The following is a 25,750-nucleotide window of genomic DNA, read 5'->3' as shown; positions in this document are numbered from 1 at the left end:
ATTGGGTTTGTTTTTGTTTTTAAATACCCAAATCAGTGTTGTTAATGGTAGCAAACAGCCGGAAGCAACAGGGATAGGTACTGGTGCATTCACACCCTGGGATATGATACCGACATTACATTAAGTGACATAAAACTGCATGAATTGTGTTGAAGGAATTTCCATTGTATTGAGTGTAAAGTAATACCTCATTTGGGTAAAACAAACTGCGACAAACTATCCAAACTATCCTTTCCCGGGGCGGGGCGGGGGGGTGGGGTGTGGAGAGGGGGGGCTTGAGAATGGGGGCCTTCTTGTTTAGTTTACTTATTTATTTTTATATTTGTTGTTTTTAAAGGTTTATTTATTTTGAGAGAGAAAGCGGGCATGTGAGGGGGGAGGGGCAGAGAGAGGAGGAGAGAGAATCTCAAGCAGGTTCCGGGAGGTCAGCGAAGAGCTCCACTCAGGGCTCGATCCCATGAACTGTGAGATCGAGACCTGAGCCAAAATCAACTGTCGGGCGCTCAACGGACTGAACCACCCAGGTGCCCCAAGGCCTTCTTATTTCTTACCATGCACCTCCCAAAGGGCCAGCCTCCTCGACCTTCTGATGCCTGGCCCAGAGCAGGGTGGGAAAGGTGTCATTCGGGCCCCTGGAGTCATGCTTGCTGTGGAGATTGCTTGTTCCAGGTGGGGTCCCCTGGCAGGTACTTGGTGAACATTCTCAGTAGAGCCTGGACCCCAGACGGGAACCTCGGGCTCCATGGACCCTCCCTTGGAGGTCCACTTGTGAACGCCTGGCCTTGTCCCATCTCCGTCTGCCTGCATGAGTTTACAGCAGTTGGGGAAGGAGTCCCGGTGAGTGGGGGTCCCACAGCCCCCAGGCTGTGTTCCCTGACCTGACCTGACCTAGTTGGGCCCACGCTCTTTCTTCCTCTTGGCCCTCTGAGATCGCCTTCTTATTTTTAGCATGTACAACTAAAAAAAACAAAAAAGGGGACAAATGAGAACTCATTTTTGTTGTGGAAAAATTGAGCGTTCAGATGAGCAGGAAAGAGACAATAAAATGTTCTCTCAATTCTAATACCAAGCAGGCTTGCCTTTTAGTTTTTCCCTGTGTGTATTTTTTTTCTTACCCAAATCAGGTCACTTGGGGCCCACGCTCTTCTGGAACCTTCTTTTCCCACCTGTGAAACACCCACATATGTCACCAGCATTCGCCATGACTCCATTGTATGGATGTGGCACCTTTTATTTAAGGACTCTTTGGGCATAAGGAACATGCCTTGCTCTCCTTATCTTGGTCGGACAGGCCTTTGTGGGGGCTGAGGGTGGGAGGGGGGACAGCTCTTGGGGCTTCCTGAGGTGGGGAGACTCCTCCTTCCAGGCCGACCCAAGTTGGCTGGCCTGGTTTATTACACCATTTTCCCTGTGGGGAAACTGAGGCATTCTCCATTCCTGCCCCTTCAGGCTCCTTACCAGGTCACCCCCCACTCTCTATATGTGGAGGCCTCTTCTGTCTGGCCCCTTCCTTCTTCTCAATTCCTATACATGCTTATGACCTCTTATATTCTGGAAAGATCTTGTGCGTGTGTGTATGTGTGTGTGCATGTTTTGAACACCACAGCATGCTCCCTGCCCATTCCCCTCATCCCCTTGGGATGACGACTATGCCAGATACAGTCGTTACGTCCCACAGGCACCATGTCCTACCTCAGTCCTGTGTGTTCTCTCTTAGCTTGCAGTTCAGCTGCACTGCTTGCCTACCCATCTCCAATGCCAGCCCAGACCTGGGTATCCTGTAACTCCTGGACAAACCCTCTGAGTGTCCTACAGGGTGATCACACCCACCATGGCCTAAACCTGGTCGTTTTTCCCCAACGCCAGCCCCTCTCAGTGTTCTCCACCTTAGGGAGGGCCAGCTTCATCCACCCCGTCACCCAACCAGAAACCTGGGATACCATTAGGGATGTTCTCTCTTCCCCACTCTCATATCCCATTGGCTTCCAAGCTGGCCAAATGCCTCCCACATATCTGTAGACTTCGTCCCCTTTTGGGTGGCTCTCTGCTCACTCTATGTCCCCCTCCTCTGGCCTTGCTCTCCACCTCTCTCAAGCAACCCTCACCACTCCCCTTTCTCCTCTCACATCCTTCTCCACTTCTAGAATGGAAACCCAGCTCTTCCCTAGGACCCTGTCCTCTTGCTCCTTCTTGATGCTTGTTGTCTACCAGGCCACCTGCTCCTGCCAGCAGCTCCCCATCCCGGTCACTCCTCTGTCCTGGCTTCCTGTCCACCATGAACACTGCCCTCCCTCTCTGTAATTCTAGCATCCACGCGGATGACCCTTGGTCCCCCTGGCCTCACAGTCCATTGGCCTCTCCCTGCACTGTACTCCTGCCCTCTGCCCCACCCGAGCCACTCACCCTCACAATCCTACCCCAGACTGGCCATCACCAGCAACTGCTCCTCCTCCAACCCTTGATTCAAGTGCCCCACCCCTTGACTACACCTCTCCATTCCAGCACAAATTTTTGAGCATACCTGCTCTGGTCCTTCTCTGACCTCATCAAGATCTCCAGGCCAGTGGCCTTATCATGGGTCCTTTTATACTCTCAATGTCATGGCCTCACAGGCTGACTCCGGGATGACCACTGTCCTTCAGTGTCCACTCTTCCTTTCTCTCACACAAATAGAATTTTAGCTGGACATGTGGCCGTCAAGTTAAAGACTATATTTCCCAGCCTCCGTTGCCTTTCAGTGTAGTCATGTGACCAAGTGTAGGCCAATGGGGAAAGAGGAAGAAGTGATCAGTTCTGCTTCCCACTGGCTGCAGAGGGCAGGGAAAGCCATCTTGGTCCATGAGGAATAGCCCTCATGGGCTACGATAGCACAGCAAAAAGAAGGAGCCCGGGTTCTTGATGGTTCTGGAACTGCCATCAGGCTCAGGCACGTGCCTCAGCAGCCTATGTGCCTCTGAGGGCAAACCCCGCCAGTCTGCCCGTAGGTGTGCCCTCACACATTCTGCCATGCCACCTGCTACAGTGCAAGGAGGCCCTGCGGTTCTGGGGCACCTGGGTGGCCCAGTTGGTGAAGCATCTGACTTTAGCTCAGTCCATATTGGGCTTTCTGCTGTCAGCACAGAGCCCACTTCGGATCCTCTGTCTCCCTCTCTCTCTGCCCCTCCCTGCTCGCTCTCGCTCTCTCAAAAAGAAAAAAAAAAAAAAAAGAAGGTCCTGCTGTTATAAGGCTGGGTGGGCAGAATTCCTAGGAATGCCTCCCTAACTCCAAGATCCCACACCCGAATCCCCATAATTGGTGAATCTGATGAAGACATCACTGCCATGGTGGTGCTGTGTTTTATGGTACAGTTGACCATACAAAGGGAGGCGTTCCAGGAGGGCGTGATCCACACATGTGGGCTCTTAAATGCGGGAACTTTCTGTGGCTGCTGGCAGAGGAGGAAGTGAGAGAGATGTGGCAGAAAGGGAAGCTGGAGAGATCCGGAGTGTAAGAATGGAATCGCTCTAGAAATGTCAAGGTGGATAGAAATTAAGGTGGACACACTAATTCTTCAGGAAGGGGGACTTGAAACTGAACAAATGTTTCACTTCCTCACTTTTTTTTTTGAGAGAGTGTGTGCACAAGTGGGGGAGGGGCAGAAGTGGGGGGAGAAAAAGAGAGAGAGAGAGAGAGAGAGAGAGAAAGAGAGAGAGAGAGAGAGAGAGAGAGAGAGAGAGAGAATCCCAAGCAGTCTCCATGCTCAGCGTGGAGCTGGATGCAGGGCTCAATCTCACGACCGTGAGATCAGGACCTGAGCCTAAATCAAGAGTTGGACGCTTAACCTACTGAGCCACCCAGGTGCCCCCTTTTCCTCATTCTTGAGGCCTCCCCCCTCCCCTTCACTTGTTTTTCTGTAGAATCCTTTGTTCTGGAACTTGGTATCGATACTTAATAATGAGGCTTGGATGGCCCGTGCCAGTGCCAGTTATAAGACCATCTTGAAGACATGACACACGTGACTGAAGCATACCAGATTCTTATCAAAACTGCCCAGATCCTGTATTTCCCTAAAAAACCCCTCAGCCTTTTACCTTGGGCAGGTCTAAAGCATTAGAAGGAATTTGAAGGCATTCAAATTTTGAAGGCATTAAGCCTGCTGCAGCCTCCTTTTGCCTGGCAAACTAATACAATTGTTCCTCTTTATCCCCAAACTCTGTCCTCCTGTTATATTTCAGCTCCAGAGCACAGAGGTCGGTTTTTGACCACGAGGACTTGATGTGAGACTTCCGATTTGAAGACAAAGCAAGAGCTGAATGTTGCCAATGGTGGGAATGAGCCAGCAAGTGGATTCTAACCCAGAGCATCTGGGAAGGGACACAGGCAGCCCTGCCCACACTTGATTTCAGCCTTGTGAGACCTTAAGCACAGAACCAAGAGCCACACTGGGCCCACACCTCTGCCCCTTGAAAAATGTGAGATAAGAAACGAGTGTTGCTGTAAGCCTTACTACAAGTCTGTAGTAATTTCTCACAGCAGCAAGAGAAAACCAACGCCAAGGGCAGGCTCCGCTCAGGTGCTCTGCATTCTATCCCCTTTGGGAAAAGTCATGAAAGGAAATCTTGTTCAGAATGGAGCGGGGAGGCGGGCAGGGGGAGCGCTCACGCCCTACCACCCATGGTCAATTATAGACCCAATAGGAAGAGAGGGACCTGGCACTTGAATGCTGCTTTACTATCTAGCAGGTGGAAGGAAGGTTTCTCTTGCCCCGCCTTCGCAACAGCCCAGCCAATGAGAGGCTGTCGCAACGCAGCCAATGAGAAGTCACTACACTTTGAGCTCCTAGTTTACGCCAATGGGCTTTTTGTTTAATTAAGACAGCCCCTCCCAGCTCCTCCCTTTCCTCTATAAAAGAGCCTTCTCTTTTATTCTGCGGATTTGCTTATGGTTTTGCAGTAGTTTCTTTGTCTCCAGTTGCAATTCTCTGCTGTTCCCGAATAAGCCCATTTTTTCGCTGGCAAGGTAACTGATAGTTTTATTTTTAAGGTCATCATCTTTCACCTTCTCAAGCACATTGCTCCCACAGCTAGCCACTCTCCCGCATCATCAAATTTATCCTCTACAGTACCATTCCCATTAGATTGCAAATGGTCTATAATATCGTCCTTTTATAAAACCCTCCCTAATGCCACACTTTAATCCAGTCTCCTCCACTTCTCCTGCCTCTCCATCACGAAATTCCTCCAAAGATTTTGTTTCACCTGCTATCCAACCCATCAGTAATTCCTGTTGTCTCAGCCCCCAAATATACAGAATTTACCCACTGGACTGTCACTGCCCTGGTCTTCTGTAAACTTTCTCAGCTTCCTATTGCAACTAGAATAAACTCCATTTTCCGTGTTTTATGAGGTCCTTTGTGGCTTGACCCCCACCCAGTTCTTGACCTTTGCTCCCTAATCTAAGCCACGCTGACCTTTTTTTCTGTTCCTCAAACACTCCAGTATCTTCCTGCCTCAGGGCCTTTGCACTCCCAGATCTCTCTGCTTGGAGCACCCTTCCCCCAGACCCTGCCATGGCTTCCTCCTGACCATCATGCATGTCTCAATTGAAGTGACCTCCTTCTCAAAGCCCCCCCCCCCCCCACCTGCTAAGGCAGCTCTCCATTATTCTGCCCCATAGTATTCCATTCAATTCCTTTAGAGTGGTGGGGTCCAGAGCTGATGGCCAAGAAAGAATTCTTGAGACATCTTTGGTGCAAAAAGGGGGTTTATTAAAGCACCGTGACAGTGCCCGTGGGCAGAAAGAGCTGCCCTGGGGTTGTGATGAGTGACTGATCATATACTAAGGAGTTGGCTGAGTTCAAGTCAAAAGGGAGGCCTCCAGGAGGACTTTCACATGCTAAAGAGGACTCAGAAGATGCCAGGGGCCTTGCTATTGTCAAGCTAAGAGTGTTTTCCCTCTAGTAAGGCATTAACATGAAGACAGAAGGGAGTTCCTGGAGAAATGTTCTACTCTGTATTTGCCTCAAGTATTTGTCAATGAGCTGCAGGCTATAAGGAAATTTAATTTTACCTGCCTTTTCCTTCTTTTCTTTGTTTCCCACATCACTACGGCGGGGAGGGTGATGTTGGGGTTCCAGGAAACTGAGTCTCTAGGTTTCTGGAGATCCGGCTATTGATAAGATGGCCTTTTTCTTGTAATTAACTAAGATTTGTTAACTCAAGTCCTGTAGGACTGTGCTATCGGTTAACCATTTGTTTTCTTTCCTTTCCTTTGTTCTGGGGCAGCCAGGAGTGCCTGGGGAATGTCACACACATCCCACCTGGGGCGGGGGTGGGGGGGGCGGTGCTTGAAGGGTGTCAGCTTGCCTTATGCTTCTTCATCAATAGCACTTGATGGGACCTAAGATTATCTTATTTTATTTTTTATTTTTTTAATGTTTATTTTTGAGAGAGAGAACATGCACGAGCAGGGGAGGGCCAGAGGGAGAGGGAGACAGGATCTGAGGCAAGCTCTGTGCCGACAGCATAGAAGCCCAATGCAGGGCTTGAACTCACGAACCTTGAGATCATGACCTGAGCCGAAGTTGGAGGCTCAACTGACTGAGCCATATAGGCGCCCCTTCTGTGTACATTTTTGTGCATTTCTTAAATGTCTGTGCCCCTGACGTTGAACTTCAGGAGGACAGGGACTCTGTTAACTACTGTTTATAACCACACCTATGTCTGGCATATAGTATGTGTCTAATACATATTTATCAGTTTTGCTGACCAGCTCTCCTCCGGTGCTGGCTAGTCCATATCTCTCCAGGACTTTTGTCTCCTGGATGCCAGTCTCTGCCTCTGACTACAGAGGTTTGACCTTGACACTTAGCTGCTCAACATCTTTTCATGCCTCCTTGGTTATCTTCAGGATGAAGTCCAACTCCTCCACAGAGTTCTCCTCGGCCATCCACTCCAGGCTCCCCTGTCATCTCTTCCTGACCAGAAGCCTCAGGGTAGGTCATCTCTGATGCTACTCCCCACCCACATGTTGGTTTCCCTCTCTGTGCCTCTCTCTTTCTGGAGTCTGCTCCCCTCCCCAGCTGGCTTTCCTGTCACACTCCTCCCTTTAAGATTCGCCTAGGATTAGGGGTGCCTGGGTGGCTCAGTCGGTTAAGCACCTGACTTTGGCTCAGGTCACAATCTCATGGATCGTGGGTTCGAACCCTGCATTGGGCTCTGTGCTGACAGCTCAGAACCTGGAGCCTACTTCAGATTCTGTGTCTCCCCCCTCTCTCCCCCTCCCCTGCTCACGCTCTGTGTCTGTCTCTCAATAATAAATAAATGTAAAAAATATATACATATATTCACCTAGGACGTGACCTCTTTCCAGAAGTCCTCCCAGACCTGCTTCCCCAGCTGAGTTAGTGGCCCTGCTGTTTGCCTGTCTGTCTACCCATAAGCCCAGCTCCTTGGGGACTCCAGGCACCCACAGAGGTATAATGGATGAGCTTCACAGAGTGAGGAATGACTCAAGGCTGTTTGAATTTCTCAGGTGATCTCAGCAGATACACATGCCTTTGACATACATACGGAGACACAGGAGGGACAGTCACTCCTCTCCCGTCCCCTGACCCAAAGGTGATGTCGGAGCATAAGGCAAGCTGAGGTCAAAGCCCAAGCTAGCAAGCCCCTCCCCCCAACCCCAGGTGGGACATGTGTGACATTCCTCAGTCACTCCTGGCTGCCCTAAAGCTAAAGCAGAGGGGAAAACAAATGGTGAACTGATAGAGATCACAGTCATGAGCTTCCATCGGTTTCCAAATATCTTAGTAAATTACAAGAAAAAGGCAATCTTATCAATAGCCTGATCTCCAGAAACCTATGACCCAGTTTCCTGGAGCCCACCCTCACCCTCCCCTCCATAGTGATGTGGGGAACAAAGAAGGAAATGGCAGGTAAAATTAAATTTCCTGATAACCTGCCTAGGCAGAGTAGAACATTTCTCCAGGAACTCCCTACTGTTGTAATGTTAATGTCTTACTAGAGGGAAAACACCGTTAGCTTGACAATAGCAAGGCCTCAGGTATCTTAGGAATAGTCTAGTCTTTAGCATATGAAAGCCCTTTTGGAAACCACCCGTTTGGCTTTACCTCCCCCAACTCCCCAGTATATCGTCAGTCACTCTTCACAGCCCCGGTGCAGCTCTTTCTGCCCACGGGTCCTGTCCCGAGCTTTAATACACTCACCTTTTTGCACCAAAGATGTCTCAAGAATTCTTTCTTGGCCATCAGCTCCAGACCCCACCACCACTCCAAAACCGCAGAGAGCCTTGGTCTCTTATTGTATAAGGGAAGCTGCTTAGAAACCCTTTATTTGGGGGCCCCAGGATCCTTCACTATCCTCCTGAAATAATTTTTTCTTATGGGAAGCAAAGGAGAATAAGACGTGATTACTGTTACCTAGCATTTCATTTTTAATTGTGGGTTTTTAAAAAAAACTTTATTTACTTTGAGAGAGAGAGAGAGAGAGTGAGCTGGGAGGGGCAGAGAGAGAGAGGGAGAGAGAGAATCCTAACCAGGCTCCACACTGCCAACGCAGAGCCCCAGGTGGGGCTTGAACTCAGAAACCGTGAGATCATGACCTTGATGAGGGAGCGCAAGGCAAACAGGGCAATGCACAGCTAGCACGCCCCAGGTGGGATGTGTGTGACATTCCCCAGGCTCTCCTGGGAAAGGAAAGGAAACAAACGGTTAACCGATAGAGATCACAGTCCCTCAGGACACCGGGTCTCGATCAGTTTACAAATCTTAGTTAATTGCAAGAAAAAGGCCATCTTATCAATAGCCGGATCTCCAGAAACCTAGAGACTCAGTTTCCTGGAACCCCAACATCACCCTCCCCGCTGTAGCGATGTGGGAAACAAAGAAAAGAAGGAAAAGGCAGGTAAAATTAAATTTCCTTATAGCCTGCAGCTCATTGACAAATACTTGAGGCAAATACAGAGTAGAACATTTCTCCAGGAACTCCCTTCTGTCTTCATGTTAATGCCTTACTAGAGGGAAAACACTCTTAGCTTGACAATAGCAAGGCCCCTGGCATCTTCTGAGTCCTCTTTAGCATGTGAAAGTCCTCCTGGAGGCCTCCCTTTTGACTTGACCTCCTCCAACTCCATAGTATATGACCAGTCACTCATCACAACCCCAGGGCAGCTCTTTCTGCCCACGGGCACTGTCACGGTGCTTTAATAAACCCCCCTTTTTGCACCAACGGTGTCTCAAGAATTCTTTCTTGGCCATCAGCTCTGGACCCCACCACTCCGAAACCCCATCAACCTGAACGGAAATCTAGAGTCAGACGCTTAACTGACTGAACCACCCAGGTGCCCCACTACTCCCTAGCCTTTTTAGCCGGTGTGCAACCAGGCAGTGAAAGGATCACCCTTGCCCCAGCTGCTGGGGCCCCTTTGACCAGAAATTCTGCCGGCTGGTTCTTTGCGGATACACATCTCTGTCAATAAAGCTGTTTGGGACCAGGCTGTAGAGCAGCGTGCGTGGCTCCAAACCCACCTGTTGCTAACTTTCCTAGTTCCGTGATCTGGGGCAACAGTCTCAGCTTCTCCCTGCCTCAGTTTCCTCATCTGTAAAATGGAGGAATAAAAGAAGCTGCCTCTCTGGGGAACCATGAGGGCCGCGTGAGTCAGGCACTCGAAGCGCATTGCTTGGAGCCTGGTACAGTCCGAGCTGGGCCAGCCAGCCACAGGCAAGGCACTGTCTGCTATCAGGGCATAAAAGGTGGGCCTGACACCCTTTGATCTGTCTGTGGTATCAGAGGATTCTTGTCTCTTTGGTTGTGATGTGGTTTTGAGTGGGGGTGGGGGTCCAGAGCTGACGGCTGAGAAAGAATTCTTGAGGCGTCTTTGGTGCAAAAAGGTGATTTTATTAAAAGCATGGGGACGGGACCCGTGGGCACAACTGGGGTTGTGTTGGGTGACTGATTATATACCTTCAGGTTGGGAGGGGGTTAGGGATAGTGTAATCTCTAAGGAATTTGGAAGCAAGGTTTCCAGGACCTTGGGGGCTAGCTTCTGTTAGGAAAAGTCATTTATTACTATTCAGTAAAACCTCAGTCATGAGACCTTCAGATGTGTATCAGGGGGCCATTAAACTTGGAGTATGATTGCCAACATATATTTTGGCGGGGGAGTGGGTGGTAATAGATAAAAGACGTTTCCAAAGGAATTTTTACATGTTAAAGTAGACTTATAGGATCCTGGAGGGTTGGGCCAAGATTGCCTTTTGCCTTGAGCAAAGTGTCATCATCTGGCAGCTGAGCTCCTAGAGGAAGGTCACTCTGCCTGTCTCAAGGACTTGTCAGTGGGGTGTAAACTGTAAGAAAATTTAATTTTTCATTTGTCTTTGCGTCCCACATCAGTTGTGTGAAAGGATCAGACAGTCTAGCTTGGCACCCCTGAGCACTGGGGCTTTGCCCCTTGCTTGTCTCCTCAGGCTCGGCAAATGCATCTGGTCAGAAGCTACAAGTCGTTGTATTTTCTGTGAACTTCCTGTTACATTACCCTCTCGGTTCAGCAGGCGGGACTGCTTTCTCAATTAAATTAGAGCACAACAACTTTTTGTCCTAAAGCCATTTGCATAAGTTTAAAAAGGGGGGTGATTCTAAGAAAAATATCGAGTTGGTAATAGCACAAGTAGTGCAAAGATACGGCAAATCTAAGGAGGGGCATCCGAACGCGTTCAATCCCAGACTCCCAGACCTCATGCTTAAGGCGATTTTGAACCCTGTTCGTTCCTCTATTCAGTGAGTGCGCTCGCCACCTAGTGGCAAGAGTGTGAAATTACAGGATGTTTGGAGAAATGGGAGCAGTTTCAGGTCGACACAATTTTGTCACCAGAAGCTGAGAAAGTGTGTTAGTTAGAAATTCCCTGGTAAAACATTTCCCCCCCAGAAAAACATTTTTAACTAGTTGCAGGCCATTTGAACAATCCCAAAGAATCCTTTCTAGAAAAAAGGCAAGAGAAGAGTGATATATGTGGAGGCTATTTACAAATATTCAATTCTCCTCTTCTCCCCGAAACAGGTAGGATTACTAGCCCACTCCCCACCTCCTCCTTGCTTTAGGCCCTACCCAGCGCCAGCTTCAGGACATGTATCCAGTGTAGTTGCAAGGGCTCTCCACTCAGAAAGGCCCTACGATTGGGGTTTAATGCTCTGTGGCTTCTGTCTTGAAATTCATAATTGTCTTAACTTTGAATTTGTTTTGTAAGCGAAGTCTAACAGGACAATGGTGCAGGCACCGGGGACTTGGAGCCTGGCTAACACATACTGTTGCATCCACATGACTCCTGAAACAGAAGGCTGCGGGCACCAGTGACAGTCACAACCAAGCTTATTGCAATGAGAGGCAAGGCAAACCGATCGATCAGGACCCACACTCTTGACCCTAGTGCGGTCTCAAGCAGCCGGGGTACAGAGTTTTTACAGCCAATCACATCGTCTTATTACCTGGGAACAGAACAAAGGAATAGTTCCCGGATGGGGGTGGAAACAGTTCAGGCGTGCCCTTGCCCCAATCGAATCAAACACTAATCCTGTTGATTTTCCTTAAACTTTTGTTCCCTTGGTGGACAGGATAAGGCTGTTATCTCTTCACCTACAGTGTTAAAACAAAGCTGTTATTTCTTAAGGCTACAGGTTAGCCCTACGCTACAATTTAACCCTGTCACCTCCCTGATTCTTGGTCCCTCCCTTGCCGCACTGGTCCCCTGGACTCCCATGCTGTCCTCCTGCCAGGGTGTATTATGTTAGTCAGCCGGCTCTGTGCCCGGGGGGGGGGGGACCCTTGTCCTCCTTCCAACGTGCTAGTGATTATTATCAGGCCTCCAATGGTTACTAATATAGTAATATACCTAAACACCCACCACAGATACATCCAAATTATCCTGTGTTCTGTTTAAAAAATTTTTTTAATTTTTAATTTTTAAAAATCTGTATTTATTTATTTTGAAGGAGCTAGAGAGCACACAAGCAGGGGAGGGACAGAGAGAGAGAGAGAGGGAGAGAGAGAATCCCAGGCTCCCCAAGCCTTTTTTTTTTTTTTAATTAGAAAATGTATCTGTTATCTCCAGCTGCATAACAAATCGTCCCCCCATACTGGCAGCTGGTAGCCATACCATGTGTTCGTTTATGATCTCGCCATTTTGTGGCTTGAGAGCTTGGGAGTGGCTTGGATATTCCGTTTGGAATCTCAGCCAGTGCTACATTCTCTGGAAGACTTGATTAGGGCTGGAGGATCTGCTTCTTGAGTGTGAGCCATGGCTGTTGGTCTGAGATCTCGGTTCCTTGCAGGCTACTGACAGGAGACCCAGATCCCGGTCACACGGCCTCTTTCATGGGGTGCTTGGGTGCCCTCATGACACAGGGAGCAAGGAGGGAGCACAGGGCCTCTCATGACCACGTAGGAGAAGTCACACCACCCATTCTGCCACACTGGCTTTGTTAAGACTGAGTTGCTGGGGTGCCTGGGTGGCTCAGTTGCTGAAGCTTCAGACTCTTGGTTTTCGGCTCAGGTCATGATCTCACGGTTCGTGGGATCGAGCCCCACACTGGGCTCTGCACCGCCAGCGTGGAGCCTGCTTGGGATTGTCTCTCTTCCTCTCTTTCTCTGCCCCTCGCGCCTGTGCGTGTGCTCTCCTTCTCTGTCTCAAAATAAATAAACATTAAAAAAAGAAGACTGCATTGCTAAGTCTAGCTCATGCTCATGGGGAAGGGAGTTCGGCCTTACAGGTTGAAGGAAGAGTATCGAAGACTGTGGACACTTTAACACAGTTGTAAGGTTTCTCTCAAGGAAACGCTAAAGCTTTATTGAGAGGCATCTACCCAGGGATTAATTAGTTAATGGTAGCTCCCAGGAGGCTCAGCTGTCAGGAAACTTCTGGGTCAGAGTTGGGATTGATCCTCAGGCCCAAATATCAGGGGAGGCCCCTTTTCCAGTGAGGGCTTCTCAGGAGCTGAACACTTATTTTGCTTCTGACCGGAGGAAACCCCAAGTTTCCCATGATGGCAGCTCCCTGGGCTCCACGATTTCTCCCCCGGGAGACATCACCCCCGCCTTCGGCTCAGCAAAGGTGTGCCCCATCTTTTGGTGAAATTGTGCCCTCTGACCCTCTTTTCTGTCAGCGACCTCAGGCTTTGGTGCTCGGTACAAGCGCTGCCTGCTTATCACAGCGACAGGTTGGGGCCTGAATCCTGGCTCTGCTATTGAGCCATGTGGCGGTGGACGAGGGCCGCCATTAGTCAGAGGTGGAGGTGAGAGGAAACCCTGCCCACCCCCACCCTGCCTGGCTTCTGTTGGTCCCTGACTTGGGCCTTTTTCCAGGGAAGTCCCTAAGTCCCTTGGTCTTCTCAGGATGTAACACCTGGAGGCAGCATGGGGCCAGATTCCCTGGGCCAAGTTCCACGGGGCCGGGGGCAGCAGGCCGACCTTGACCCAGAAGAGAGCATCAGGCAGATGCTTAGGTCACACCCACGTTCAGGGTCTTGAAGTTGAGGAGGTCCCAGGCTCTCCCCACTGGGCAAGAGGAAGGCCGCCCAGGGGCAAGTCAGCAATGCTGAGGGGCCAGGAAGCACTTGACCCCGGGGCTGACTGCCAAGGTGGCCGAGAGACCTTCTGTACCCATTCTTCCTTTATTTCGTTAAAAAAAAAATTTTTTTAACATTTATTCATTTTTGAGACAGAGAGAGAGCATGAACAGGGAGGGTCAGAGAAAGAGGGAGACACAGAATCTGAAACAGGCTCCAGGCTCTGAGCTGTCAGCACAGAGCCTGACGCGGGGCTTGAACCCACAGACCACGAGATCATGACCTGAGCCGAAGTCGGACGCTTAACCGACTGAGCCACCCAGGCACCCCTCCTTTATGTAGTTTTAAGTGGACTTTATTTTTCTAGAGCAGTTTTAGGTTCACAGCAAAACTGGCCAGAAAGTATAGAGTTCCCCTATACTTCCCGCCCCCCTGTCACATGCACAGCCTCCCCCACCACCTCCCCAAGTCCGCGGCTTACATTACGGTCCACTGTTGGGGTTGTTCGTTCTATGCGTTTTGACAGACATACCTGTTACCATGGGCTCATACAGAATAGTTTCTCTGCCCTGAACTACTCTGCACTCCACCCTGTCATCCCTCCCTGCTGCACCCCTGGCAACCGCCACTCTTTTTACCGTCTCCGAAGTTTTACCGTTTCCAGAACGACCTATAGTTGCACTTGGACAGTATGTAGTCTTTTCAGACCAGCTTCTTTCACTTTGTAATATCCATTTAAGGTTCCTCCATGTCTTTTCATGGCTTGATAGCTCATTCCTTTCTAGTGCTGAATGATATCCCATTGTCTGGATGTGCCACGGTTTATGTATCCGATCCCCCACTGAGGGACATCTCGACTGCTGCCAAGTTTTGGCACCTATGATTAAAGCTGCCATAAACATCCCTGTGTGAGTTTTTGTATGGATGTACATTTCAACTCTTTTGGGTAAATACCAAGGAGTGTGACCGCTGGATCGTATGGTGAGAACATATTAAATTTTTAAGAAAGTGCCACAGCGTCTTCCAAAGTGGCCGTAGCTCTTGTGTCATTCCCAACCAGCAGAGTGGCATCTCCGTCAGCAAGGAACGAGAATGCCTGTTTCTCCACATCCTCACCAGCATTTGGTGGTGTCAGTGTTTCTGATTTTGGCCATGCCAATAGGTGAGGAGTGGAATTCATTGTTGTAATTTGCAATTCCCAGATGACACATGATGTTGAATGTCTTTTCATATGTGTATTGGCCTCCTCTGTATCTTCTTTGGGGAGTTGTCTATTCAAGGTCTTTGCCCATTAAAAAAATTTTCTTATTATTGAGTTTTAAGAGTTCTTTTGTATATTTCAGATAATAATTTCATCTGATGTGTCTTGTGCAGGTATTTTCTCCCCGGCTGTGGATTTTCTTCTCATTCTCTTGACAGTGTCTTTCTCAGATCGGGAGATTTTCATGTTAACAAATTCCAGAGTATCAGTGGTTTCTTGGATGGATCACACCTGTGGTATTATATTTAAAAAGCTCATAACCATACTCAAGTTCGTCTAGATTTTCTCCTGTTTTACATTCTAGGAGTTTTTGTAGGTTTGCATTAAAAAAAATTTTTTTTAATGTTTTTATTTATTTTTGAAGGAGAGAGAGACAGAGCATGAGTGAGGGAAGAGCAGAGAGAGAGGGAGACACAGAATTTGAAGCAGGTTCCAGGGTCTGAGCTGTCCACGCAGAACCCGACGCAGGGCTTGAACTCACAAGCTGTGAGATCATGCCCTGAGCGGAACTCAGACGCTTAACCGACTGAGCCACCCAGGTGCCCCTGTAGGTTTGCATTTTATATTTAGGTTTATGATTCAGTTGAATTTTTATGAAGGGTGTAAGGTCTGTGTCTAAGTTTTTCTTTTTTTTTGCATGTGGATGTCCACTTGTCCTAGCACCATTTATTGAAAAGTCTATCTTTGTTCCACTGTACTGCTTCTGTTCCTTTCTCAGAGATCAGCTGACTATTTTTGTGTGGGTCTATTCTGGGCTCTCCACTCTGTTCCAGTGATTTATTTTCCAGCACTGTATGTCTTGATTACTGTAGCTTTATAGTAAGTCTTGAAGTTGGGTAGTGTCAGTCCTCCAACTTTGTCCTTGTCTTTAATATTGTGTTGGTTATTCTGGACCTTTTGCCTCCCCATATAAACTTTGGAATCAGTTTGTCAATATCCACAAAATATCTTGCTGGGATTTTGATTGGGGCTGCACTGAATGGAGAGATCAGTTGAGAAGAACTGATGTCTTGATACTTCTGAGCCTTCCTGTCTGTGAACGTGGAATATGCCTCCATTTGTTTAGTTCTTTCATTTCTTTTATTGGAGTTTTGTATTTTTCTTCATGTAGATCTTGCACATATCTTGCTCGGTTCATATCAAAGTATTTCATTTTAGGGGGTGCTAATGTAAGTGGTGTGGTGTTTTTTATTTCAAGGTCTACTTGTTAATTGATGGTATATAGGAAAGCAAATGACTTTTGTATATTAACCTTGTATTTTGCAATCTCGCTATAATCACTTATTAGTTCCAATTTGTTGCTGTTGTTGATTCTTTAGGATTTCTACTTAGATGATCATGTCACCTGCACACGAAGAAAGTTGTATTTCTTCCTTTCCAATCTGTGTATCTTTTGACTTGATCAGTTTAGGTTGCTAATAACAAACACCAGGGACTGGGGGGCTTAAACGACAAACATTTCTCACAGTTCCGGAGGCTGGATTAGCGTGCCAGCATCATTGGATTCTCGGTGGGGGCCCTCTTCCTGGTTTATAGACTGTCACTTTCTTGTATCCTTGCATGGCAGAGGCAGAGAGACAGAGGAAGCAAGCAGTCTCAGGTCTCTTCTTATAACAGCACTAATTATCATGATGGCTCCACCCTCATGACCTAATTACCTCCCAAAGGCTTCTGCTCCAAATACTATCCCACTAGGGATTAGGGTTTCAACATATGAACTTTGATGAGATGCAAGTTTTCAGTCCATAGCACCTTTCATTTCCTTTTCTTGTCTTATTGCATTGGCTGGGACTTCCAATAAGATGTTGAAAAGGAATGGTGGGGGACATCAGGTGTTGAAAAGGAGAGGGGGACATTCTTGCCTTGTTGCTGGTCTTAGTTGGAAATTATCTAGTTTTTCTCTCATTAAGTGTGATGTTGGCTGTAGGTTTTCTGTAGATGTTCTTTATCAAGTTGAGGAGGTTACCTATGCCTAGTTTGCTGATGGGTTGGTGTTTTATTATGAATAAGTGTTGGATTTTGTCAAATGCTTTCTCTGAATTTATTAATATAATCATGAGATTTTTTTTCTTCTTCAGCCTGTTGATGTGCTGGATTACATTAGGTGATTTTTGAATGTTGAGCCAGCCTTGCATACGTGGGATAAATCCCACTTGGTGATGGTGTATAATTCTTTTTGTACATTGTTGGATTTACTTTTTTGAGGACTTTTGCACCTGTGTTCATGATGTAGCTGTGTATTTTTCTCTTTTTTTTAAATGTTTATTTATTTTTGAGAGAGAGCATGAGTGGGGGAGGTGCAGAGAGAGAGGGAGAGACAGAGAATCCCAAGCAGCCTGTCAGTGCAGAGCCTGATGGGGGCCTCAAACTCACGAACCATGAGATCATGACCTGAACCAAAATCAAGAGTTGGACGCTTAAGACTGAGCCACCCAGGCATCCCGTGTAGTTTTCTTTTCTTGTAATAGCTTTGTTTAATTTTGGTATTAGAGTAATTCTGGCCTCAGAATGAGTTAGGGAGTATTCCCTCTGCTTCTATCTTCTGGAAGAGATTGCAGAAAATTGGAAGAATTTCTTTCTTAAATGTTTCTTCCTTAAATTTACCGGTGAACCCATCTGGGGCCTGGTGCTTTCTGTTTGGGAAGGTTATTAATTATTAATTCAATCCCTTTATTTAATTTTTAAAAGATTTTAATTTTAGGTAATCTCTACATCCAATGTGGGGCTTGAACTTACAACCCCAAAATCAAGAGTCACATGCTCTACTGACTGAGCCAGTCAGGTGCCCCTGATTCAACCTTTTTAGTAGATACAGGCCTATTGAGATTTCTTGTTGTGTGAATGTTGGCCAATTGTGTCTTTCAAGGAATTGGGCCATTTCATCTAGGTAATAAGATTTGGGGACTTCAAGTTTTTCATAACATTGCTTTATTATCCTTTTAATGTTCATGGGATCCATCGTGATACATCCTCATTCATGTCTGATATTAGCAATATGTGTCTTCTCCTATTTTTCTCAATTAGTCTGGCTAGAGGATTATTGAATCTATTCACCTTGTCAAAGAACCAGCTTTTGGTTTCATTGTTTTTCTTTATTGTTTTCTCATTTTCAATTTCATTGATTTCTGCTCTAATTTTTAAAATTATTTCTTCTGCTTATTTTGGACTTAATTTGCTCTTATTCTTCTAGTTTCCTAGGTGGAAGCTTAGGTTTTTGATTTTACATCTTTTTCTTTTCCAATATATGTATCAATGCTATAAACTTCCCTGTAATCACTGCATCCCACAAATTTTGGTAGATTTTATTTCATTTTCATTTAGTTCAAAGCATTTTTAAGTCTCCTTGAGATTTTTTCTTTCACCTACATGTTATTTAGGAGTATGTTGTTTAATTTCTACATATTCAGAGATTTTTCCACCTACTTTTGTTGATTGATTTCTAGTTTAATTCTATTATGGTCTGAGAGCATACAGAACACATTGGAAATTGTGAGGGTGTGTTTTATGACCCAGAATATGGTATATCTTGGTGAATATTCCATGTGATCTTGAGAAAAATGTGCATTCTGTATTTTCTGGATGAAGTCCTCCATAGGTATCAATTAGATCCAGTTCGTTGATGGTACTGTTGAGTTCAACTGTGTCCTTACTGATTTTATACCTGCTGGATCTGCCCATTTCTGTTAAAGGGGAGATGAAGTCTCCATATATAATAGTGGATCCATCCATTTCAACTTGTAGTTCTACTGGTTTTTGCCTTATATATTTTGACACTGTTGTTAGGCGCATATACATTAAGGACTGTTATGTCTTCTTGGAGAACTGACCCTTTATCATCATTATAAAAAGAGGCATTACATAATGCCTCAACATTTTTCCTTTTCTGAAGTCTGCTCTGTCTAAAATTAATATAGGCTCTGATAAAACCCCAATAAATTAAGCTCTGGCAAAATAGTTTCTCTTAAGGGCCTTGTTAAGAAAAACAGAGTGTTCTGGCACATTTCAACATGGTTACTTTCCCTTCTACTGTGAGAAGCAGGTTTTTTTCCTCTCTGAGTTTCACTGTGAGGACCTGGTAGAGCTTCAGAAGGTAAAGCTCACCAGGTGTGGGACTCCACCCCTTCCGTGACTGGGTCACCCTGGAGTTTTTAACTCTCATACTTGTCCACACTGAGTCTCCACCAATTTGTCAATCACAGTTGAGCTTTTCCTATTCTGGTACCGGTTCCTGAGAAGGTGGCTTCTGCTTTGGCAAGTTGTGATTCTCTGCATTCGGCAGTCTGTCTCTCCAATTTGGGGGGCAGCCTTTGTCCTGTGACGTTCATGGATTTAAGAGGATTTGTTGAATTTCCAGCTTTTTCAGCTTTTTACTTGTCGTTAGGATGGGCTGATGACTCCCAAGCTCCTTACATGCTGGACTGGAAACTGGGCACATGGTTGCCCAGCCACAGACTACATCTCCCAGCTTCCCTTGCAGCTAGGCATGGCCAGTGGGGTGTAAGTAGAAACCTTGTGAGCCAGAGAGCCTTTCCTTCCCTTCCCCTCTCCTCCTTCCTATGGGTTGGAAGGCAGATACAATTCTGACGAATTGGCCTCCACCGTGCAAGGGAGGACATCACTCTACGGAATGGCAGAGCCACAAAGTGGAAGGGACCTGGGTCCGTGGGTGACCACATAGAGCAGAGCTGCTCTGCCAACCAGGACCACGCACCTTTGGATTCTTACAGCAGGGAAATAAAGTTCTATCCTCTTGGACCCAGAATATTTTGGGATCTCTTTATCGAGGCAATTTAGCCTGTACCCTAACTAATCCAGACCCCAAACCCTTAGCGAGCCCAGAGTTTCCTAGCCAGAGACAGCTGGCTGTGGTAGAAAGTACATGAGATACGGGCCGAAAACAGGCCTGCTCCAGGCTTGGATGCTGATTTACCGGGTAGCTCACCCTCTCTGGGCACTTCTCCATCCTAATCCACCTCAACTTGCCTCCAATGAGCTGAGGGGCATACAAGTGTGGCGATGAACCACGGATGGCCGGGCAGTTGGTAAGAGCAGATTTTAATGAGGGACATCTTGAGGATGAAGCTTACTGTGACTGTAACCTATGAGAGCCCTCTGTGCCTCTGTCTGCAGATTTCAGGTGGCTAGACCTGGAGGCACTGTAGGAATGTGTCTTCCGGTGGCTCTTGGGTTTTAGTAACATAACGGTCAAGTTGACTTTTTTGAGGACAGCTTCCAGGTCTGTGAATCTTAACACACGTGTAGCATCCTGTGCTTGCTGCCATGGTCAGGATACGGAACAGCTGGCCCTTCTCACTGGGCGGGGCACAGGTGAGGCTCACCTGGGTCATGCGGTCAGCAGCACAGCCGGGGGAGGCGGGCCTGGTGGGCTCAGGCTAAGCTGAGAGGAGCAAGTTGGGGGCAGCCCCCTCCTCAGGGCTCAGACAAGCCTCCTCAAGGCTCTTCCCTGCCCACTGGCCCCTGAAGAGTCCTAGGGGCCTTCTCAAAAAAGCCTGGCTCATCTGACAGGACCAGGGGTAAGGTGGCCCCCCTGGAATGGCCACTGGCCTTGGTCTCTTTCCTTCCATTCCCCGAGGAACCATAGAGAAACTGGGTTGGGGCCTGTGTCACCCTGCTTAGGAGACTGCAGTGGCTCCCTGATGCCTTCTGGCCCCATCCAAGGTGCTGAGTGTCTGAGGTCAGAGAGGAAGTCGGTCATTGTCTGTCCCCAGTCCCTGCTGCCCTGCCCCGGAGTGTCTGCTGCTCCCAGGCTCCCCCTGGGTGCCCCTTGGTCCTCCTTCTCCCATGATCCCCTTCTGTGTCCTTGTAGCTTTGGCCCCAAGCTGCTGGTGCCGCCTTCCTCCCACGGACCTGCAGCTGCCTCTTCTTCCCTCCTCTCCATCCATGCTCCATGGGGCAGCTCAGAATCCTCCAGTGGCTCCTGATTGCCTGTGGAAGCAAGTCCTGGATCCTCATCTGCTATTGGGTTCCCCCACCCCCGACCTTGCCACTGTCCCCCCAGGCACCTGCCCTCACCCCTGCCATTCCCCTCTGTGGTGCATCTGCCCTCCTTGGCTCGGATGAACCCCTCTAGGCTGGACTGCTGAGTAACTATTTTACCTTGATTTAGCGCTGATTTCATGCATGTTGCGCTATTTGCCAACGTATCTTTCTCTCCTATGAGATGTTAAGGTAGGTGAGAACGGGCAGCTTGTCTTTCTCCTGTGACCGCATGAAACCCAGTACCCACTGCATGCTTGTGAAAGAGGTGTTCCAGGTACTGTACTAAGGGGGGCCCTTTCTGGCCCCACACTTTGCTCTTGCTGTTTCCTCACATTAGCATTTAATGTCCTTCTCTCCCCTCTCTGTCCATCGAAATCCTGCCTCTCTTCTAGAGCTAGTTCAAGGGCAGCCTCTACCTGGAAGCCTGCAGTGATCACCCCCTCCTTATGTTTCCCCAGCCTGTGTGGCCTGGAGGTTGGGCACAGTGTGCCTGCATCAGGCACATGGGTGACAGGAAGGGGGCAGTGCTGGAAGGGGAAAAGACTCCAGGAGCCCAGGGAGGGGATTCTGGGCCGGGTTGTGCATGAATGTAGGCAACTCTGCACTGAGGGCAGGGGAAGCAGCAACAGGTATGGGCTGATCCAGCAGCCCCAGGGTTTGAACGTGAACTCTGGTAGCAGGAATGCAAGGGAATCTGTGAGGAACGAAAGGAAAGGATGTCTGTCAGGCTCTGTCGTGGGAGGCTCTGGGGTTAAGTCCAGTCTCACAAGGAGTCTGGGTCTCCAGGGTTCTGAAGATGTGATGCTGGTCAGGCTGACATGGAGGCTGGTCTGATGGAGGTCGGGCTGACCCAGGTGCCCACAGGTTGGGCCAGTGGCCTCAGCAGGAGATGAGGAGGGGGTTGGCGAGTGCAGGAGCCGTGGAGGCTGGCGCCGAGGGCTCTCTCTGCAAGAGCTCACAGCCAGCCAAAGCCGTGTGCAGGGCGTCCAGGATGGCCGAGGGTCCAGATCTCCCCTCTGGAAGGGAAGAGTAGACAGGGAGGGCATGTCAGTTTGCTCACCATGGCCCACAGAGCCACTTTTCTTTCTGGGGCCCTCTCCAGCCCTCTCTTGTCTCACTCCCACTGAGGACCCCAGAGAAGCCGGCTCCTAGCACATAATTTCTGACCTCGCTCTCGATTCCAGGGGCCATTCCGGGTGCTAGACATACCCAAGCCTTGCCCAGCAATGCCCTGTGAGGCTAGCGAGCAAAGGCTTATGACCAGTTGGTCATCCCATTAGCGTGAGGCCCTTTGAGGAGAGAGCTTGGCCTGGCTCGTCTTGATTTCACGAGACACAATCTGCCCCTGATGTAATCCTACTGCCCCCGAACTTTATCTAAAAATGGCGACCATGTAGCTCAGTGCTTAAAGGAGAGACCTAAGGCTTTGGGTGCAGCTGGCACTTGGCCTCTCTGTGCTTTAGTCTCTCCATCTGTGGAATGGGCATAATAACAGAACCTTCTTCAGTGGGCTGCTGTCATGACGCAGGGGGTTAAAACCATGTGAGGTGCCTCTCCAGAGCCTGGCCCATAGTCAGCCTGCTGACTGAACTGAGAGCAGGGAACCCTGCCCAGTTCCTTTGGGGGTTTTGGCCCTGCTGGCTTCTGCTGGGCTCTTCTCTCCAGGACTTCTGTTCCCCTGCTCTTGTCAAATAGCATTTTGAACTGTTCCTGACTATGTACTTTCAGGGTGGTAATGACAGTGGAATTTTGTAGACAAGACACTCAGGACAGACAGTGCTGAGTCAGGCCACCGTCAGATGCTGTCCAGGCTCTGAAAGATAGGAGAGATCTCCTACCATGTGTGGGGTCCTTGCAAGCATCCAGCGTGTTCAGCAAAATCTTCCCCAGAGCTCTTTTCGATATGTTCTGAAAAAGAAATAGAGACAGGGCTGGACTGCACTGTGGCTGCTGTGTCCTCGTTCAGCGGGTCGGAGTTGGTGGCCCCTACGGGCTTCTGTATGGCTCCCTAGGGCACAGAGAGTCACTACCCCCCTCCCTCCCTGGCCCCCTGGCCCTAGGCTGGCAACACTGCTTGCTGGGCTTCTCAGAGACTTTTGGTGGGTGGATCGAGTGGTATGCGGGACCCATTCCATCAAAGATCACATATTTGTGGATTGCCACTCATGTGCCCAAGGAGAAGTAGGCACTTGGGAAATACACATGAATAAGAGCATTTCTATGCATGGTCTCATGTAACCTTTGCAACAGCTTATATTATTAGGCTCCTTTTAATGGGTGAAAAAAAAGCAGTGCTGAGAAAGAATGAGACATTCGGCCATAGCCACCCAGCAAGGAGGCAGAAGAACCAGCATTTACCCATAGGCTGCATGGCCAGAAGTTGCCTGCTGGTGCTGGCTGCCCCTCAGCTCTTCTCCCAGGCTGTGCTAATCTGGCCTGGGCCTTGCTGGTTCTGTATCCTAGGCAGTCTGGTGCACAGGTAAGAGCCTGCTTAAAACTCAGGCAAGCCGGGTTCAGATCCCACTTTCACCTTACAGCGGCTGTAATCCTAAGTTAATTGTCTCTCAAGAAAAAAATTTTTAAATGTTTATTTTTGAGAGAGAGAGAGAGAGAGAGAGAGAGAGAGAACATGAGTTGGGGGAGAGGCAGAGAGAAGTGGGGACAGAGACTCCGAAGCAGGCTCTGTGCTGACAGCAGAGATCCTGATGCGGGGCTCGAACCCACAAACCATGAGATTGTGACCTGAGCCAAAGTTGGATGTTTAACTGATGGAGCCACCCAGGCACCCCTCAAAAAAAATTTTTTTTTAAATAGTTTGCTGATGCTATTTAGGAACACGCTTGATGTCTGTACTCTGATATTTTATCATTCACCTTGCCAAGAAATTACAATATTTTGCTTATGGATTCTCTTGGGTATTTCTGTGTAGATGAATATGATATATAATTACTGATAGCTTAATGTCTTCTTGTCTAATCCTTACACCTTTTCTTTTTTTTTTTTCTTGTCTTATCCCATTGGCTAGAACATCTAGCTGGAATACAGACAGTGAGGACAGTCATGCTGGTCTTGATTCTGACTTTAGAAGGATTCCTTCTAACATTTCACCAATATCTGTGAGGTTTGTGAGACGTAGTTGGCTGAGACTCCTTATCTGGTAAAGGAGGGTCCTTACTGTTCTTCTTTCTTTTTTTTTTAATGTTTATTTATTTTTGAAGAAGAGAGAGACAAAGTGTAAATGGGGAAGGGGCAGAAAGAGAAGAAGACACGGAATCTGAAGCAGGCTCCAGGCTCTGAGCTATCAGCACGAAGCTCGATGCGGGGCCCGAACCCACAAACTGAAATCATGACCTGAGCCAAAGTCGGATGCTTAACCAACTAAGCTACCCAGGCTCCCCTATGATTTTCCTTTCTTATATTCATCCTTCTGTGGTTTTGAAATCAAAGTTAGATTAGCTTTATAGAATAAATTAGAGAGCCTCCTTTTGTTTTTAATTACCTTCCCTGAGCCTCCTTTTCTGCATCTGGAAAGTGGAGATAACACCTGCCTAATGTGAGGAAAGCTCGGAGCCAGGTGCCTGACATAGGCCGGTGCCCCCTCCTGAGAGCCCCTCTCGTTGCCCTGGGTGGGCCACCTCCTGTGAGCCTACCAGGTCCCGGAGCCTTTGCAGGAGCTGCACCACGTCTACCAACTTCTCCTCCAGCAGGGACAGCCGCACCCTCTCTGTCTCCACCATCTGCAGCTCCAGCCTCAGCTGCTCATTCTCTTCCACCTTCCGCTGCAGCTCTGCCTGCGGGGACCAACGGGGACTCAGCGCCCACACTCACCATGCTGTCTCCGGGCAGGACCCACAGCTTGCCTTGACCCTTTCTCAGAGGTCATCTGGCCCCCTCTGCCCCCCCACCCCCACAGCCCAGAGAGGCTGCATGTCTGGCCTAAGGTCGCACAGTGTGTTGGGTTAATGTAAGAATATGCATATTTTGGTTTCTATTGGAGAACTTCATTTTCCCTTCTCTATCCATATGCTTTCTTTTCATACATATATATATTTTTTTTAATTTAAATGAAAAAAAATTTTTTTTGGTTGCAAGCAACAGAAACTTTTCTGGCTAGCTTAAACAGAAAAAAAAATTCGCTAGTGAGCTATGGGTCATTCCCAGAACAGACCGGTGGCTGGAGAAGCTCAGGGATGGGGCAGCAGTGGGGTCTGAGACAGTAGGACGGTCTCAGGCCTTTTGTCCAGGGGCCAGAGCTGAGAAGAACACTTTCCAGCAACTCTCCCATCTCTCTCAAGATGGAAGGCTTCAGGAGAGGGGCCTGATTGGGCCAGTGTGAGTCACTGGCCCACCCTTGGCCAGGGGAGCACTGAGACCGTGGGTGTCCACTGGGATACCCACTAGGGGGCAGATGCCAGGCAGTCATAAAGTGTCACACGGCTATCTGCCTTCTAAAGCAGGGATGCCAGGAGTAAGGTGGTCCCTGTTCTTAGCACTGATGGAGGGAAAGAGAAGCAGCCGAAGACGTGGTGCCCTTGGACACTCTGAGTCCTCTTTGGGCTTTGGGCAGGACAGAGAAGGCGTGGTGCCTATGTCTCCTGCAGACGGGCCTGGAAGGTGGGCTTGGGGACACAGCTCGTGTGCCTCAGTAACTCTCCTGATCCCCACTTCCTGGAAATTTACTTAGAAAAGGGTGGTGGCTATGCCTTGTGGAACTGCATCAGACCACAGATACGTCAAAGACAGCATGGGTTTAGAATTTCAGGTATATAAATATAAAACGATCTTCTATCAAAACGACAGTTTGCAAAAGCGTAATGTGCTGGGGCTTAATGAAATGGCGACTCTCAGTAGCACTCCACACTTGATTACTGTGGGATGGAGAAGTTGCTCGGAGTGGAGAGATGAGAAAAAATGCCAAGCGGTCTCATTGAA

At 48.3% G+C, this 25,750-nt stretch overlaps 1 protein-coding gene across 1 annotated transcript in view; it reads right to left on the bottom strand.

Moving 5' to 3' along the window:
- Window positions 1-17,729: 17,729 nt before the first annotated feature.
- Window positions 17,730-25,750, bottom strand: part of EFCC1 (EF-hand and coiled-coil domain containing 1) — a 43,443-nt gene continuing 35,422 nt past the window's right edge. The window contains exons 7-9 of the mRNA XM_047836297.1: window positions 24,469-24,609; window positions 22,657-22,726; window positions 17,730-21,834 (exon numbers count right to left, since the gene is read on the bottom strand). Of these exons, the coding sequence (XP_047692253.1) occupies window positions 21,698-21,834; window positions 22,657-22,726; window positions 24,469-24,609 (348 nt within the window). The 3' untranslated portion in view covers window positions 17,730-21,697. The remainder of the gene's footprint in view (window positions 21,835-22,656; window positions 22,727-24,468; window positions 24,610-25,750) is intronic.

The sequence above is a fragment of the Prionailurus viverrinus genome, chromosome A2, assembly GCF_022837055.1.
Source record: "Prionailurus viverrinus isolate Anna chromosome A2, UM_Priviv_1.0, whole genome shotgun sequence".
Classification (NCBI taxonomy): Eukaryota; Metazoa; Chordata; class Mammalia; order Carnivora; family Felidae; genus Prionailurus; species Prionailurus viverrinus.
This window is presented reverse-complemented; position numbering and strand designations above follow the sequence as displayed.